This window comes from Epinephelus moara, chromosome 15 (genome assembly GCF_006386435.1).
Source record: "Epinephelus moara isolate mb chromosome 15, YSFRI_EMoa_1.0, whole genome shotgun sequence".
NCBI classification, from domain to species: Eukaryota; Metazoa; Chordata; class Actinopteri; order Perciformes; family Serranidae; genus Epinephelus; species Epinephelus moara.
This window is the reverse complement of record NC_065520.1, coordinates 4,042,840-4,056,606: the sequence shown is the minus strand read 5'-3', so window position 1 is coordinate 4,056,606 and position 13,767 is coordinate 4,042,840. Positions and strand designations below refer to the sequence as shown.

Below are 13,767 nucleotides of genomic sequence, written 5' to 3'. Positions count from 1 at the left end.
TTCGTTCACCAAGCAGGGCCCCTGAACGTGCCTGTTGCTATGGCAACTCATTTGAGAGCCCTCTCTCTCTCTCTCTCTCTCTCTCTCTCTCTCTTTCTCTCCCAACATCTAAATAAAATCTAGGCTATTTATAGAGCAGCACTGGCAACACGCAAGCTACACTCATCGCACATGCATGCATGCGAATGCGCTTGCCAAAACAAAAATACAGACTGCGCATATATGCACTTACATATGCACATGTGTCAGCATATGCGCACACACACTCCTCCTCGATGCCAGGGCTCACTGCTGTGTGTCCATCTGTGAATTTAGTCCACCCGCGGCTTCGTTTGTTTACTTGTGATTTTGTGTTTTTTGTGTGTTTTGCATTTTAGAAAAGAGGTTAAAGCCCTAAATAGATAGAAGAGGAGATGAAGTCCTCGCGGTGAGATCTCCCCAGCGCTGTTTGATCTGTCTCAGGTTTATCTTGTCAGTCGCTGCAGATTGCTCTCCAGACCAGCTGATAAGGTCTATTAGAATACACAGGGTGCTAGACAGTGAGTGACACAGTCTACCTATCAGGATTACAATAGCACTCCAATGGCGGGCTGCCTGTGTCTACTTCATGGTTGAAGAGGTGGCTTTCAAAACGTAATCTGTTACAGCGTGCTGATATAGCCGGTTAAAGCTGCACAGAGGAGAGCGATGTAAGGAATTTGTTACACTTAGTTGCTGCGATTGGGCTTTCTTTTTACTGGTCTGCCTTAGAAATATATAAACTACGAAGCTGCAGAAAGGTTTGCATGTGCAGGTACATCTGAAAGTCCTCATTGGTCCGTACATACAACAACAAGTGGCTGAATGTTTCTGGTTTCAGGCGTAGATCCAGGGATGAAAGACTAAAGCTCTTGTTTGTGTTGTGGGATGAAAGGGTTTAAGAGCTCCTGGAACAAATGCAAATGGCCACAAGGGTGCTGCTACTGGGGTGCAGTGCAGCTAAACTTGCAAACACGGCTGCAATGCGATAATCGTTGGGGTCTATGTATTGAGGCCCCCTTCCATCAGGGGTCAGAGAGCATCCTGGAGGTAGCAGGGATTCAGAGTTCCAAGCATTTGCCGCCCAGTAACAGTAGAGACAGATAAATATGTTAAAGGAAACAATGCATGGCAGCTTCACTAGTGAGGGGGAGAGGGGAAATACTTTCAGGGGGCCCCAGAGCTAAAGGGGGTCCAATGCATGCTGTGGAATCTCATGCTGCACTTTTGACATTTTGGTATCATGAAACAGACACACAAGTTCATTGCTTACATGTTAAAACACTGTTTCTGTGTGTCGATAGTAGGACAGTCGCTGTGTGACGCAGACAGAAATGCTTATGTAGCTCTGGATTTAGAAGCAAAGGGTTCAGAAGTTGGCTGCCCGCTATCAGCACACAACAACCTTGTCAAAGCAGCAGGGGAAAGGAGGTGTCTGCGAACCCAGCTGTTAAGAAGGGTGAGGTGTAGATGAATCAGAAGTGTGTGTGCGTGGAAAGGTGGGGGTGGGCCTCTTCTCACAGTAGAGAAATATAGTAGAATTTTAAAGCAATACAAATTTTGGAAAACTTGCTTGTTTGCTTGCTGAGAGTTAGGCGTGAAGATTGCTACCACTTTCATGCATTAGCTTAGCTTAGCACAAACACTGGAAACTGGGGGGAAGCAGCTATCCTTATCCTTATCAGTACTTCTGATGCTCACTATTTAGCATGTTGATGCTACTTTGTTTAAAGCGTACAAAAAGTTGCCCAAAAATAAGCCAATTAATTTGCCGTTTTACAGGGTGACACCTCTTCCTAACTGGAGATGATGCAAACAAGTACGCAAACATCGGACTGTTTCTGTGTTTCCCATTAAAGATGTCCTTACCTGCTCCGTGCATTAGCGAACAGGTTAAGCGACATGTTGCTTATCAGAAAAACTGCTCGCTCTGGCTCTATTTTGGCTTCATAGCTTTGCAAACCTCCAAAAGTTTTTCAGAGCAACAGCAAGCCTTGGCAAATTTTCTTTTTTGTACTTAATTTTTTTGTAAAGTAAACAAACAAGAAAGTTTTAGAGGTGCTGACAGGTGGATTTTGGTCAGGCAACCATGCGCTGCTGTCCAAAATAATCACAAGTAAATGCAATCATGATCATAACTTTACACATTGCCACACTTTCAATTAATATCAGTTTGTACTGGTTCCTGGTTCGAACCCGGGATGGGGGAGCCTTTAGGTGTGGAATTTGCATGCTCTCCCCATGTCAGCTTGGGTTTTCTGTGGGTACTCCGGCTTCCTCCCACTGTCCAAAGACATGCAGGTTAATTGGTGACTCTAAATTGGTCTGTCTCTGTGTGTCAGCCCTGTGATAGTCTGGCAACCTGACCAGGGTGTACCCCACATCTCACCAATGTCAGCTGGTATAGGCTCCAGCCACCCTGCAACCCTCAACAGGATTGGCGGTCACATAAAATGAACGAATGAATGAATGAGATGCCTACATGAAGTCTAAGTAAAGCATCAAACATTTATTTTGCACTGCCTGTGTAATTTATGTAATTTATGTGAACAGTTGTTGCTTTTATTTATTGCATATTCACATAGTAAACTGTTTAGATGTGTCTGTGATAAATAATGTTAAAGGACTATAGAAATATTACATTTAACACCAGAGATTTACAGACAGGGTCATACAGCACATTGAGATGTTTCGTGTGATAGTGTGCATGTGCATGTGTGTATTGTGGGAAAAGAAATTGTATATCATTTTTCTCAAGCTGTTGTATTAACTAATTTCTTTATTTCCAGTGTGTTTTGCTGTAATATCATCACAGTTATTGATAATTATAGCTCTGTTATTTGTATTTGATTGCTATCAGTGTATCTTATAGCCCATGCATGCTGAATGATGTGTGTGTACTTTGTGTGTGTGTGTTGCATGAAAAACTGAGAAAAAAAAAAAAGCAAGAAAAACGCCCAGTAATGGAGGACGCCCCGCCTCCATCCGTGGAGTTACCATGGCAAACGGCGTCGACGTCACAATGGAAGGAACGCCGTCTATAAGTATTGGAGGGTCTGCAGCGGCGGCTCGCGAGCTCGGATGTGTGTTCTGGAGGAGTGACACGTGCTGAAGAAAAAAAAAAACTTAAAAAAAAAAAAAGATAAAAAAAAAAAAATAACGGACACATCCAGGAGTTTTATTTTGTTTTAATATTTTTATTGTACATAATTTTTAAAGGTGGATATTTGTATCTTAAATTTTACTTGAACTGGGAAGAATTAAGTCCACATCTGAGCAACCATGGGAAGAGGAGTGAGTAGAAATCTTTGTTTGACTTCGGGGATGCTCGTGTTTGTGTTGGGAAAAGCTGGGTTTAAAACTTTATCATTCAAACAAGTGGTTTAATAAATCGATGTCGGTGTTGTCAGTGGTGGGAGGCGGAGGGTTACATATGTTAACAAACGCAACACGGCTTTTTTTTATATCTAAATGCTGCTTTCAAAGTACTTTGAGGACTTCCGTGTTTTCCACTCCCCCTTAAAGACAAGACCCCCTTTCATTTAACCAGGCTGGCGGTAAAGAAGTAAGTTTCCATCGCTGACAAAGATGCTTCTCACACGGTTCGGTGTCCGGTTACATAACGGGATGAGCTCAAACGCCTGGACTGTCAAAGTTTTACAGGCTAACGGTGTTAGCTGCAACGTTGCAGCTTTTGGAAGTTAAAGCGCCTGAGCTGAGAAAATAACGGCGTGAATGGCTGCAGGGGGTTATTTCACCGTGTTGGGGCTCTATTTTGGTTTATTCTGAGGCGAAAAACAGTTCAGATATTGTCTTTATAAGTGTGAAATGATCACACATACATGGACTAGTTTTCCCGTCAGTGATGCTCTCCCCTCAGGAGCTGGTGTTTTGCCATTTCTCAAACATTTGGCTATTTCAGTGGGGCACTTTTTAGAGCAGCAGTGGGAGGTTCTGTGTTAAAAGTCCAACCCACGTTTTGCCTCTTGCAGGGGAGATTTGGAGCCCTGTGACCAATTATCTGCAACTTATCTTAAGTCTGATCTGCACACCTTTTAGGGAGAATGGCTGCGAGTGTGGCTGCTTTTTAGGCTGACACAGTTTGTGTGCTGCAACATTAGAAACAATGCATTGCAGAAAATGATATTAAAATGTCTGTGAAGTGAGGAAATAGCATGAAAAAATGGTGCATTTGTGATTGTTTTTGCAGCACAAAGCTTGGATAAATATGAAATTTGCACCAGCTCATCATCTATCATTAACAGATCACATAATAGTCTCAAAGTAGTTTTTAAACATTGTAATGTGAGGTTTCAAGCTTGGTAAGAGGATCTCCATCTTCTCTGTTTTCTTCTCCCTTGCAGCCATTCAGCTTTTGTTTTTCATTCACACGCAGTTTGTTATAAAGTACCATTGTTTCCACTGCAAGTGAGATTTTGACAGAGGCATCCTTTAGAGGCTGTCATGTCAAAAGAAGAACAAGACCCCAGCAGCTCCTCTGTTATTCTTCAGTTATTTTCCACCTACTTCAGTTGTATTGGTTGAAATTGAACCCCCGCTGTATGAAATATCAGTCGTCGCCACACCCTGCCATGCTGCGCAACAGAAACACTCATTATAGATTCAGCCTGCGAGGGATGGAGAGTTGGATGGAGGGTGGGGGGGGGATGGACCCAGAGAGATCTGGCGGGAGATGTGAAGCAGAATGGCTCATTCAGTCTCGCTTCCTTCCTTCTCCTTCTCCATGGCGCTTTTTTACAATTCTAAAAAATCTCTCCTTCTCCCTCTCTGGGCTTCTTGGCCGCTGCTGGTTTTCTTTTCCTCCCATATGTGATGAGGATGAAAGCCATGCCCTGCCCCCATCCAGCCTCACTCCACTTCCCCACTGTGTCTTCCCTCCTCTCCTACCCCCTCCTCTTCTCTCCTCTTCTCCAATACATTCAGTGCTGGCACAGACAAATAGCTAGACTTGGAAGAGATAATCGCCACTACAGAGCTTTCCTGGTGCGAGCCGGGAGAGGTGTAGTGGGAGGACAGGGAGGAAGTTGTTTTGTTGTAATGGAGAAGAATCAGGCCAGTGAGAAGGAACACAGGTATGAGAAGAGTCTAGCAGTGCTGATTGTTTTTTTCCACTTCCCCACCTCGTGTTCTGGACACGCACCTCCCGCTCATTGCAAATATGAGATTACCCTTTCACTGGCCGTGTCACGCTCGTCAGTGTTTTCTCATCACACTGGCAGCACAGTGCAATAAATGGGAGGAAAAGCGAGGGAGCTGAGAGGAGCGAGAAGAGGGATTGATTGCTTCAGGGAGGGAGGTGGTGGTGGGGTGATATTAGGGGGAGCCAAGATGCACCAGTTGCCGCATTGCCACTGTTGAGAAACTTGGCCCCCAGGCATGATGGAGAGAAGGGATAAAGGAGGCAGGGGTGGGGCTGAAAACCGATAATTTTCTGAACTGCAATATTAATCAGTTACTCTGATGAATGATCCACTGCGGCACTTTAAATGAAGGGATCATTTGCAAAGGGTAGCAGGTAAATTAACACACAATTTGTCTTTATTTTAGTGGTACATCTCTCTTTTCTGAATGAATGAAGGTGAACTCATAAATTTTCTAACATATAAACCAGTCAGCTGTTCTTACTGCAGTCTCTCCACTGACTAGTTAACTGGGCAGTGATGCAGAACAGGAACTGGGAGGCAACTGGGGGGAATCTGACTTTAGGATTTAGAGGGAAATATTGGCCTATTGTACTGTAGCCCAGAATGGACAAACCAAACACTGGCCACCATAGTCCTCAACAAGAGCTATGAAAAAACACCTATTTTTAATGTGGACTTCTTTATTCAGTGTTTTAACCGGTTTAAATCACCGGGTCTGTTTTGTTTTGGAGAGAAGAAGTCCTCTGCCGATAATTCGGCTCCTGGTAAAAATCTCCCGAGTGTCCGGGTCTAAAGTTATATGAAATAGAAGGGGAGCACCGATTAGCAGGTGGTGAGCTCATGGCCTGTCTCATATATGCCAAACATGGTTGGAGAAACACATATTTGTAACGTGAAACGGCTTTATTCAGTATTTTTACCGGTTTAAATCACCTCATCTGTTTGTTTTTGAGAGGAAGACACCTCTGCGGATAATTTGGCTCCTGGTAAAAACGCCTTGAACTGAAGGAATTCTAAGTGGGAGAACTTTTAACTGGTTGCAGTCTGCAATCCTCACCACGAGCTGCCTCTAAATCCCCCTAAATCTTACACGCTGTTCATTGGGATGGTGACATTTGTGCAGTAAAAGGGAAAAAGAAGGGACACTTAATTGCTCAGCTGTCTTTTAGGTGTTCATAGACAGGGACACTGAAAACTGGCACATATTTTGATGCAGAGAAGAGGGGGGTTAAACTAGCATCTATCCTAATGCACAGTTTAAAGGTATGTTAAATGTATGACAGGCAGATGATCTCAGTTCCTGGATGTCTATGAGATTATGTTGCATCTCCAGTTAAAGCTACCACTTGATGCTGAAGATATGTTTGATATCTTCAGAGCTTTAAAGGTGTTTTTCTTTAGGAGAAGGGGGAAGATAAATTCCCTAAAGGAGGATGTATGTTGTTCGTGGCCAGAGATGGCAACACTCAGCCACAAACCACCCTCCCTATCTCCTGAGTGAGGATTCTGCTGGTTGTTATTCACACTGTTCTTCCCACTGTGAGCTGACCCAGCATGTCAGCCCTCGGCCACTTTTCATCTTAGCCAAAGGGGCACCCCGACTACACCTTCACATCCATTCTTCACAGTCTGTTTCCCTCTTGTTCTCTCTGTTTGTACCTGTTTTCCTTCTCTCTGTCCCTCTCCCTCTCTCTCTCTCGGAGGATTTAACATTCTTTCCGCTTGGCAGTCATTGTGTATTAACCGGGGCTTTTGTCACACGCCACCCCTTGTCTGTGACAGAACACAGCGTACTCCCTCTCTCCTCCTTCCTCTCTTTTTTTGAGCTCACTCCATCTCCCGATTCCTGTAATTCCCCTTGCCTCGTTGTTGTGCCTTGTTTCATCTATCTTTATGCTGTTTCCCTTGTCTCCTTTTCTCTCCCTCTTTGCTTTCCTTTCTCCCTCCCTCCCTCTCTTCCTCTTGTTCTTTCACATGCGGTCTCCCTCTTTGCGTCTGTTTGGCTAAGCAGCTTGAGCCGTGCGATTTGTTTTCTGTGACAGCTCTTTGAACTTTCGCTGCAAGCCTGTTGCTCAGCGAAAGTGGAACATTCACATTAAAAATAACAAACTCCAGAGCACACTGTTCCTCTGCCTCTGTCCGTGCATCTCCCACATGAGGAAATATGTATTCTCTATGCCAAGAGAAAAGTCATCTCGTAATCCAGGTCTTAAGCACCGTGGCCTGAATCACAGGGTAGTTGTTCATGTGATTATGACAACATGAAAAGTTTGAATAGTTGAGACAAACGTGTGACACATTCAGCTTTTCCCCCTCTTGAGGAAATGATGCAACATGTAGCTATGGTGTTTTGGCCAGTTAATGTCACGGAGCTGTGGCCAAGGCCTGAAAGCGAGGAAAAAGAGCCATTGATTTCGTGGTTCATTCATTCAAGTCCAGAAGAGCTCCGGGTTTTCTGTTCAGCTCTGAAATGACTTGTCTTTTTCCCACAGAGAGAACAATTTACCATTAAGAGTTGTTGTAGAATATAAAATATTTTCTTGTTGGACAAAAGATCAAAATGACATGAGATTTGTTTACTTTATTAACATCATTATAAAATGCAGAGTTTAGGAAAGAAGAAAGGCTGTCTCCACTTGTCAAATACAGACACTTGGTCACTGACCCCTCACGTCAAAATATGACACACTAGGTACTCCTCCAGCATCAATTTTGTATGTCCAGAGGCGGCATGTCAATTTATGCTCGTTACATTAAATGTGTCTTTTCAAATTAAACTTTTTCACTCTTTTTCAAAAATAAAAGTAGGCAAAAAACAAAACTTTCTGACTTTAGGCAAGAAAAGTATGTGGTTAGGTGAAGAAAAAACATCATGGTTTGGCTTAAAGTAAGTACATTTGTTACTAACGTAATCATGTCACATGATTTACTTCCCGGGACATGTTCAGCTAGCATAGTGTGCTACACGTACTGTAATGATTAGCCTACACATTAGCCGCTACTGGTTGCTAATTGGTTAAATTGTTTGGATGTGTACTCCCAATCTTTACCAATGCTGTATATTTTGTACATAATTTATTTTCTCACCATTGTCCGTAATGTCTGTATAATTTCCAATAACTTTAAACACAAACTTCCAAAAGGTACAGCCATATAATATAAATTTTGATCCGAGCACAGTCAAACTGTTTGCTTCTTAACATGAGCAACGCCTGTGTTTACTGTGATGAACTTCAATACCATGGCCTGCCTCAGCCAGTGACATAAGCAACCTAGTGGCATGCTGGGATAATACATTTCACACAAATCAAACATATGGTTCCAGCACATCCTAAAACACTACTTTGTTAGTAAAGAAACTTGTTGATCCCACAGTAGTTGCATGTAGGATCAACACCACTACAGGGTGCCTCTGTGCGTCAGTGTCTGGCACCAACAAGCCACTGAGCAAGTGTTAGTATTTGATAAGGTTAGGAGTGAGTCCTGGTTGAGAAAGGACTCATCAGGACTGCTAAGACCCAATGGGGAAATGACTGGAGGTGTCTCATCATCATTTCCAAAAGTGTTAGTTTCCACATTTGCGTCTGTATGAACTAAAATGCAAATCCCAGAGTTTTCAAAATGAAATAGCATTTTCGGAAGTATTCATTGTAGGGGTTTGGAAATTCTGAAGTAGTGTAGATGCTGGGCGTAAATGTTGCAAAAGTTGTTTTAAAACGAAGATGTGATACTGTGGATGCAGCCTAACAACTTTGCAGATAAATCCAAGTGGAAAACCTGCAAGAAAGTCATATGAACACAAAGCTTTTGAAGAAATAATTAGGTGTGTTCTTCGCAGAGGATTGTGACTCAATGAAAGTTGGCAATTATTTTTGTCCATGAAGTTTGAAGTTCCTTAAGAGCCACGTCATGTCGGCAGCAGGATGCCATATTAAACAGGATTGCAACTGTGAGATTTTAACTGCTTTTCTGTTAAAGGTTAGCAGAGCTTACAGTGCCAAGAGATATAAACTCATTTACATTTTAACTGGTTTTCTGCAAATTCCAACAGGTACTTTACCACTGTATTGTCACAAGTATGATGAATCCACATTCACCTGTCAAACAGCAAACAAAAGCACTCTAAGTTGATGGCGGCAGTTTGTACATTTTTTAATGTCAGCGGTGTTGTGCGTCACTCTGGAAGGAGAAAAGTGCCCACAAAGTTTCCAACAAGGAACAGCATTGATTCATTCATTCACTTTTGTTCTGCTGGAAGACGGCTGAAAGTTTCACAGGACGTGAAGGGAGTGTTAAACACGTCGCTGTGTAAATTAACACACTTTCTTTTCACTATTTAAACAGAAAGAGAAGTAGTTGGAGGAAATGTAAGAATAAAGGAGGAGGGAGAGGTATGGGGGAGGAGAGAGGGGACACTGGGGAGAAGGAGGCAGAAAGAGAGGAGGGGGGGGAGGGGCTACCACACTCAACTCTGTCCATTCACATATCTGAAGAGGTGTGGCAATAGTCGCCGGTAGCAACCGGGCAAAGTCCCAAGGCTGTGTGTGCATGTGTGTCGGCACAGTTGAATGAGCAGCTTGTGAATCTGGCAAAGACCCTGGCACTAGGAAGGACAGTTCATAGGAATTCAAGTCGGCTTGTATAGAGTGTGTGCTTTAAAATATGCGGCCGCTTGACCGAACGCTCTCCTCTGATGTTTGTTTGAGCCCACAGGACGTTGTTCTCTCAGGCGGGGAAAGAAAGGGGGGAAGGGGAGGGAAAGAGGCCTCAAAAATTCTTGGCTAAGTTGTGTTTTTTGGGGGGTTCATGGCTATTCAGAGAGGATGGCTCATTCAAGTGTTTGAAGGGTTCCTCACTCAAATCATTGGCTTTTCAATTTGACATATCTCAACTTAGTTTCCAACAAAAGTTCAGTTAACTTTCATTCACTTTTCCTGACCAAGGTTTACAACTTCAGAAGTTCCTTCAGCTGACACGGGACCAGTATTAGTTATTAGTCTTCATTTACGTATGAACACAACACTGTAACCTGTATAACTGGACTTGATGTCACAGACTGAAGCATTTTGGTCTATAATCTGCACACAGGCTGTGATCAGATTCAACCATAGCCTGTCAGGCAGTGCAAACAAACACCCGTAAATAAGCTACATTTTTGGAAAGTTTTATTCCTTGGCCTTGGTCCATTTTGAAATTCCCACAAATCTCCATAAAGGCTGACCACATGCCCGTGGTCTTAACAGTCACATGAAAAGATTTCTGAGCCTTTTGGTATTGTTTTTGATGCAGATTTTATGGAAGTTGTTCAAAGGGCCATTGTTCTGTGTCCAGTAGGCTTTTGCATGTGTGTGTGTATGTGTGTTTGTGTGTGTGTCAAAGACAGACTCCACACTGGTTTATGTTTGTTTTCATTGGAGCGTCACCCCGTTGCTATAAAGCATCCTTCCATTTCTGCTCTCCCTGCCCTTTTCTAACCCCCCTTCCCTTTGTTCCTCCTATTCTTTGATTATTTTGGTTTTCGATGAATATGGTGATGCGACCTTGAGTGCTATCCCTCAAGGTTAGGGTTTACTTTCTTGTCTCCTTTGGGAGAACATCATCTTTTATCTGAAAAACAATGCAGCATAGAAAAGACATTTCACCTGTAATGCATCACAGTCACATAAGGTGCATACCAAAAGGATTTTCTCAAAATTTCAGACCAGATCCACTATATATGCTACAAATTTGTGAAATAACATGGTTGCATCTGCAGAACCTCTACTAAAGGAGCTTCCATGGACGTAATACTTACACAGACATTTATGAACTCGAATTGCATTAAAATAGCATTGGGCGTATAAAGTGTCACTGTAGCATCTTATATAATGATAAGTACAAGCGGCTGGGCTTTTGTCTCTGTGGCAAGTTTTTCAAATCGACACCAGGAAATATGTGGACCATGATGTCATGTACAAGTACAACAGGATTGTGTCGATCCTATTAATACTATTGACCAGAGCTGAAGCAGAGAGTTTAGAACATTGGTTCTCAACTGGTGGGTCGCGGTCCAAAAGTCAGTCGTGGGTCCATCCTGAATGGACCACAAGTGACTTGTAAACATGTCAAGTTTGTAAAAAACACTCTTAATTTTTAAGTACTGTGAATTTCCAGCACAGAGCTTTTATTTTGAAGTGCCGTCTCCTGCTGTAGAGTGAGTGATTAATGGACAGCTACTTGACAGAGACGGCAAAGTAGCTTGACGACATGGTCGACCACAAGTACGAGACTGATTTTATTAAACTGCGTGGACCTTGAACTAATGATTAAGGAGAAATCTGGACCCAGTGGCTGGACCAGTTGGGAACAGTTGTTTAAACTTTTTTATTATAATTATTATTTTTATGCAATTGCATTCATCCAGTGTAAAAGCTGTTGTAATGATCAGGCACATTTCATAAAGATTTATTTCCCAAAGAAACTTGATTTTAATAAATGCTAGGATTTGTTAACTTTCATTTGGTGAGTTGCTGTCATGTTTTGGAAGATAATGTGCAATGTTCATGATGCACGGTGTAAAACGCCACACATTTCAGCAGCATTTAGAATACGATTTGGTCATTGAAAAATGTGAACAATTTGAAATGGCTCTCATAATTTTTGGACAACCTTATAGATTAAGAGTGTTTTCTTGCCTTTTAGACTAGTCGACTAGTCTAAGTTTTTACTACTAAGAAGTGGTTTGGGAACTCTGGACAAGGGTAATACCTTCCCTACAAGAAAAGACTTAGAAAAGACGTTTAGGAGACTGAAGTCTGACACCCTTTCACATCTAAAGACAATGTTTTTAACACATTGTCTTTAGATGTGAGAGGGTGTCAGACTTCAGTTTTATAAAAGTCTTCAAAGACAGGGCTGCAGCATTTTTTGTAGACTTTTTTCATTCTCCACAAGAGAACAGAGACTTGGTCAGGTTCTTGTTCTCCCCCCAGAGTCCCCTCCATGTTTCCTGTCTTACGGGTTATCCGCTTCCTGTTTGGTGCTGAGGAGAGTGCATCTATTGGTTATTGGCAAGGTTCACTTCACTGTATGCGCGAGCCAAGAGAAACAACCTACGATAATATGAAACATGTTTGATTTTATTGGAGAAAAAGAGTTTTAAGACCACCTTACACCAAACACTCGAGATCTCAGGAATGCGCCACAGCAAACTCGTAATTTTATTCCTGCGTTGAAATCGCTTGTCAGCATAAGATGAGTAAGCTGACTAAATCCCTGCCAGGTGTTTTTAAAGCTCATTTGAGTGTGACAAGTGAACTTTAGAGTCAAAGTGTCTGATTAAACGGGACTCTCCCTTGAAGGCACACACAGGTGTTTTGAGATTACGTGGGGGAATTACTGTACACGCAGTCACCAAACTTCACATGCTAATAAGAAAAACCGCAAGTGTTGACGTGGGGGCTTTAATTGCACTAAACACAATGAGTGAGTGTGTCCAACTACATACAGAACTGAAACTGAAACAGAAAACTACATGAAGGTGGAGATGTGTCATCTTCAGCAGCTTATTTTTTCTTCCAGGGAAGTGGTTGTCTGAATCCAACTACCTTGACTTTTCAGTCCGCTCAGATGTCAAGAGTAGGACGCTGTGCAGTAGCTCTGGCTTCACTGTTTCTTGTCAGATGTAAACAACTGCCGGTCTTGACATGGGAGCATATTTACAGAGCAGGGTACAACAGCTTGAGTTTGAATATTTGAATATCAGCTCACTTTTTTAGTATGTTGTCAGGGATGACGTGCCCTGAAATGGATTAACATTTCTATTTTGGCATTTCCTCAGTCTCTGTTTATTTAGCTGAAGTGGTGCACTTGAAATATCAGGTGTTTGGATCTTATTGGTTGCTATGTCATCATGTAAGGTAACCAAAGTAAGCGACTCCTTTTGTTTTCTCAAGCATTGTAAGATTGCTGTTAAGTGTCATTCATTGTTAATTGCTTTTAGAAAAATACACTTGTTGGTATATACCCTCTTTATTTTGATTATGAGTTGGCGTACTTCAGCAAGCTTTAATGCTTAAAATTCAAATTATTTTCGTCATCAATTTATCTGCCATTTATTGTCTTGGTCTCGGGGGAAAAAAAGTCATCTTTGACATAGTTTTAGAAATTGAGAGTATTTTTAAGTGTCTCAAATTTCCCATGTGAATGCTGGCATTGCTAGAATGCTAGAATGTGAAAGATTTGTATGAAATACAATTTGGATTTGACAGCATTTATTATATTCTGATAAATGTTGTCAAAAAGATCAATTTGTCAATACATAGCAATTCTAAATATGTTAAATGGTTTCAATGCTCATTTTCTGCAGTGTCGATCAGAGTTGGGTATAACGCGTTAGAGTACTTTGATTAGTTTTTGCAGTAACAAGTAACCTAATGCGTTAGTTTGCTGTTTGAGTAATCAAATACTTAAGTACATTTTCAAACAAGACATCAGTTACTTCCGTTACTTTTAGAACGCTGGTCCTTCAGCTCCGAAACAGCAACGGCTGTCGTTTGGTTCTAATAACGGAGATAACGTTAAACCTATCAGTCTGAAAGAAGCC

The 13,767-nt window shown here is 42.0% G+C and overlaps 1 protein-coding gene across 1 annotated transcript in view; it reads left to right on the top strand.

Annotated features, from left to right (window-relative positions):
• Nucleotides 1-3,069: 3,069 nt before the first annotated feature.
• LOC126401621 (sodium/potassium-transporting ATPase subunit alpha-1) overlaps nt 3,070-13,767 on the top strand; it is a 36,496-nt gene continuing 25,798 nt past the window's right edge. Inside the window, exon 1 of the mRNA XM_050062956.1 lies at nt 3,070-3,312. Within this exon, the coding sequence (XP_049918913.1) occupies nt 3,301-3,312 (12 nt within the window). The 5' untranslated portion in view covers nt 3,070-3,300. The remainder of the gene's footprint in view (nt 3,313-13,767) is intronic.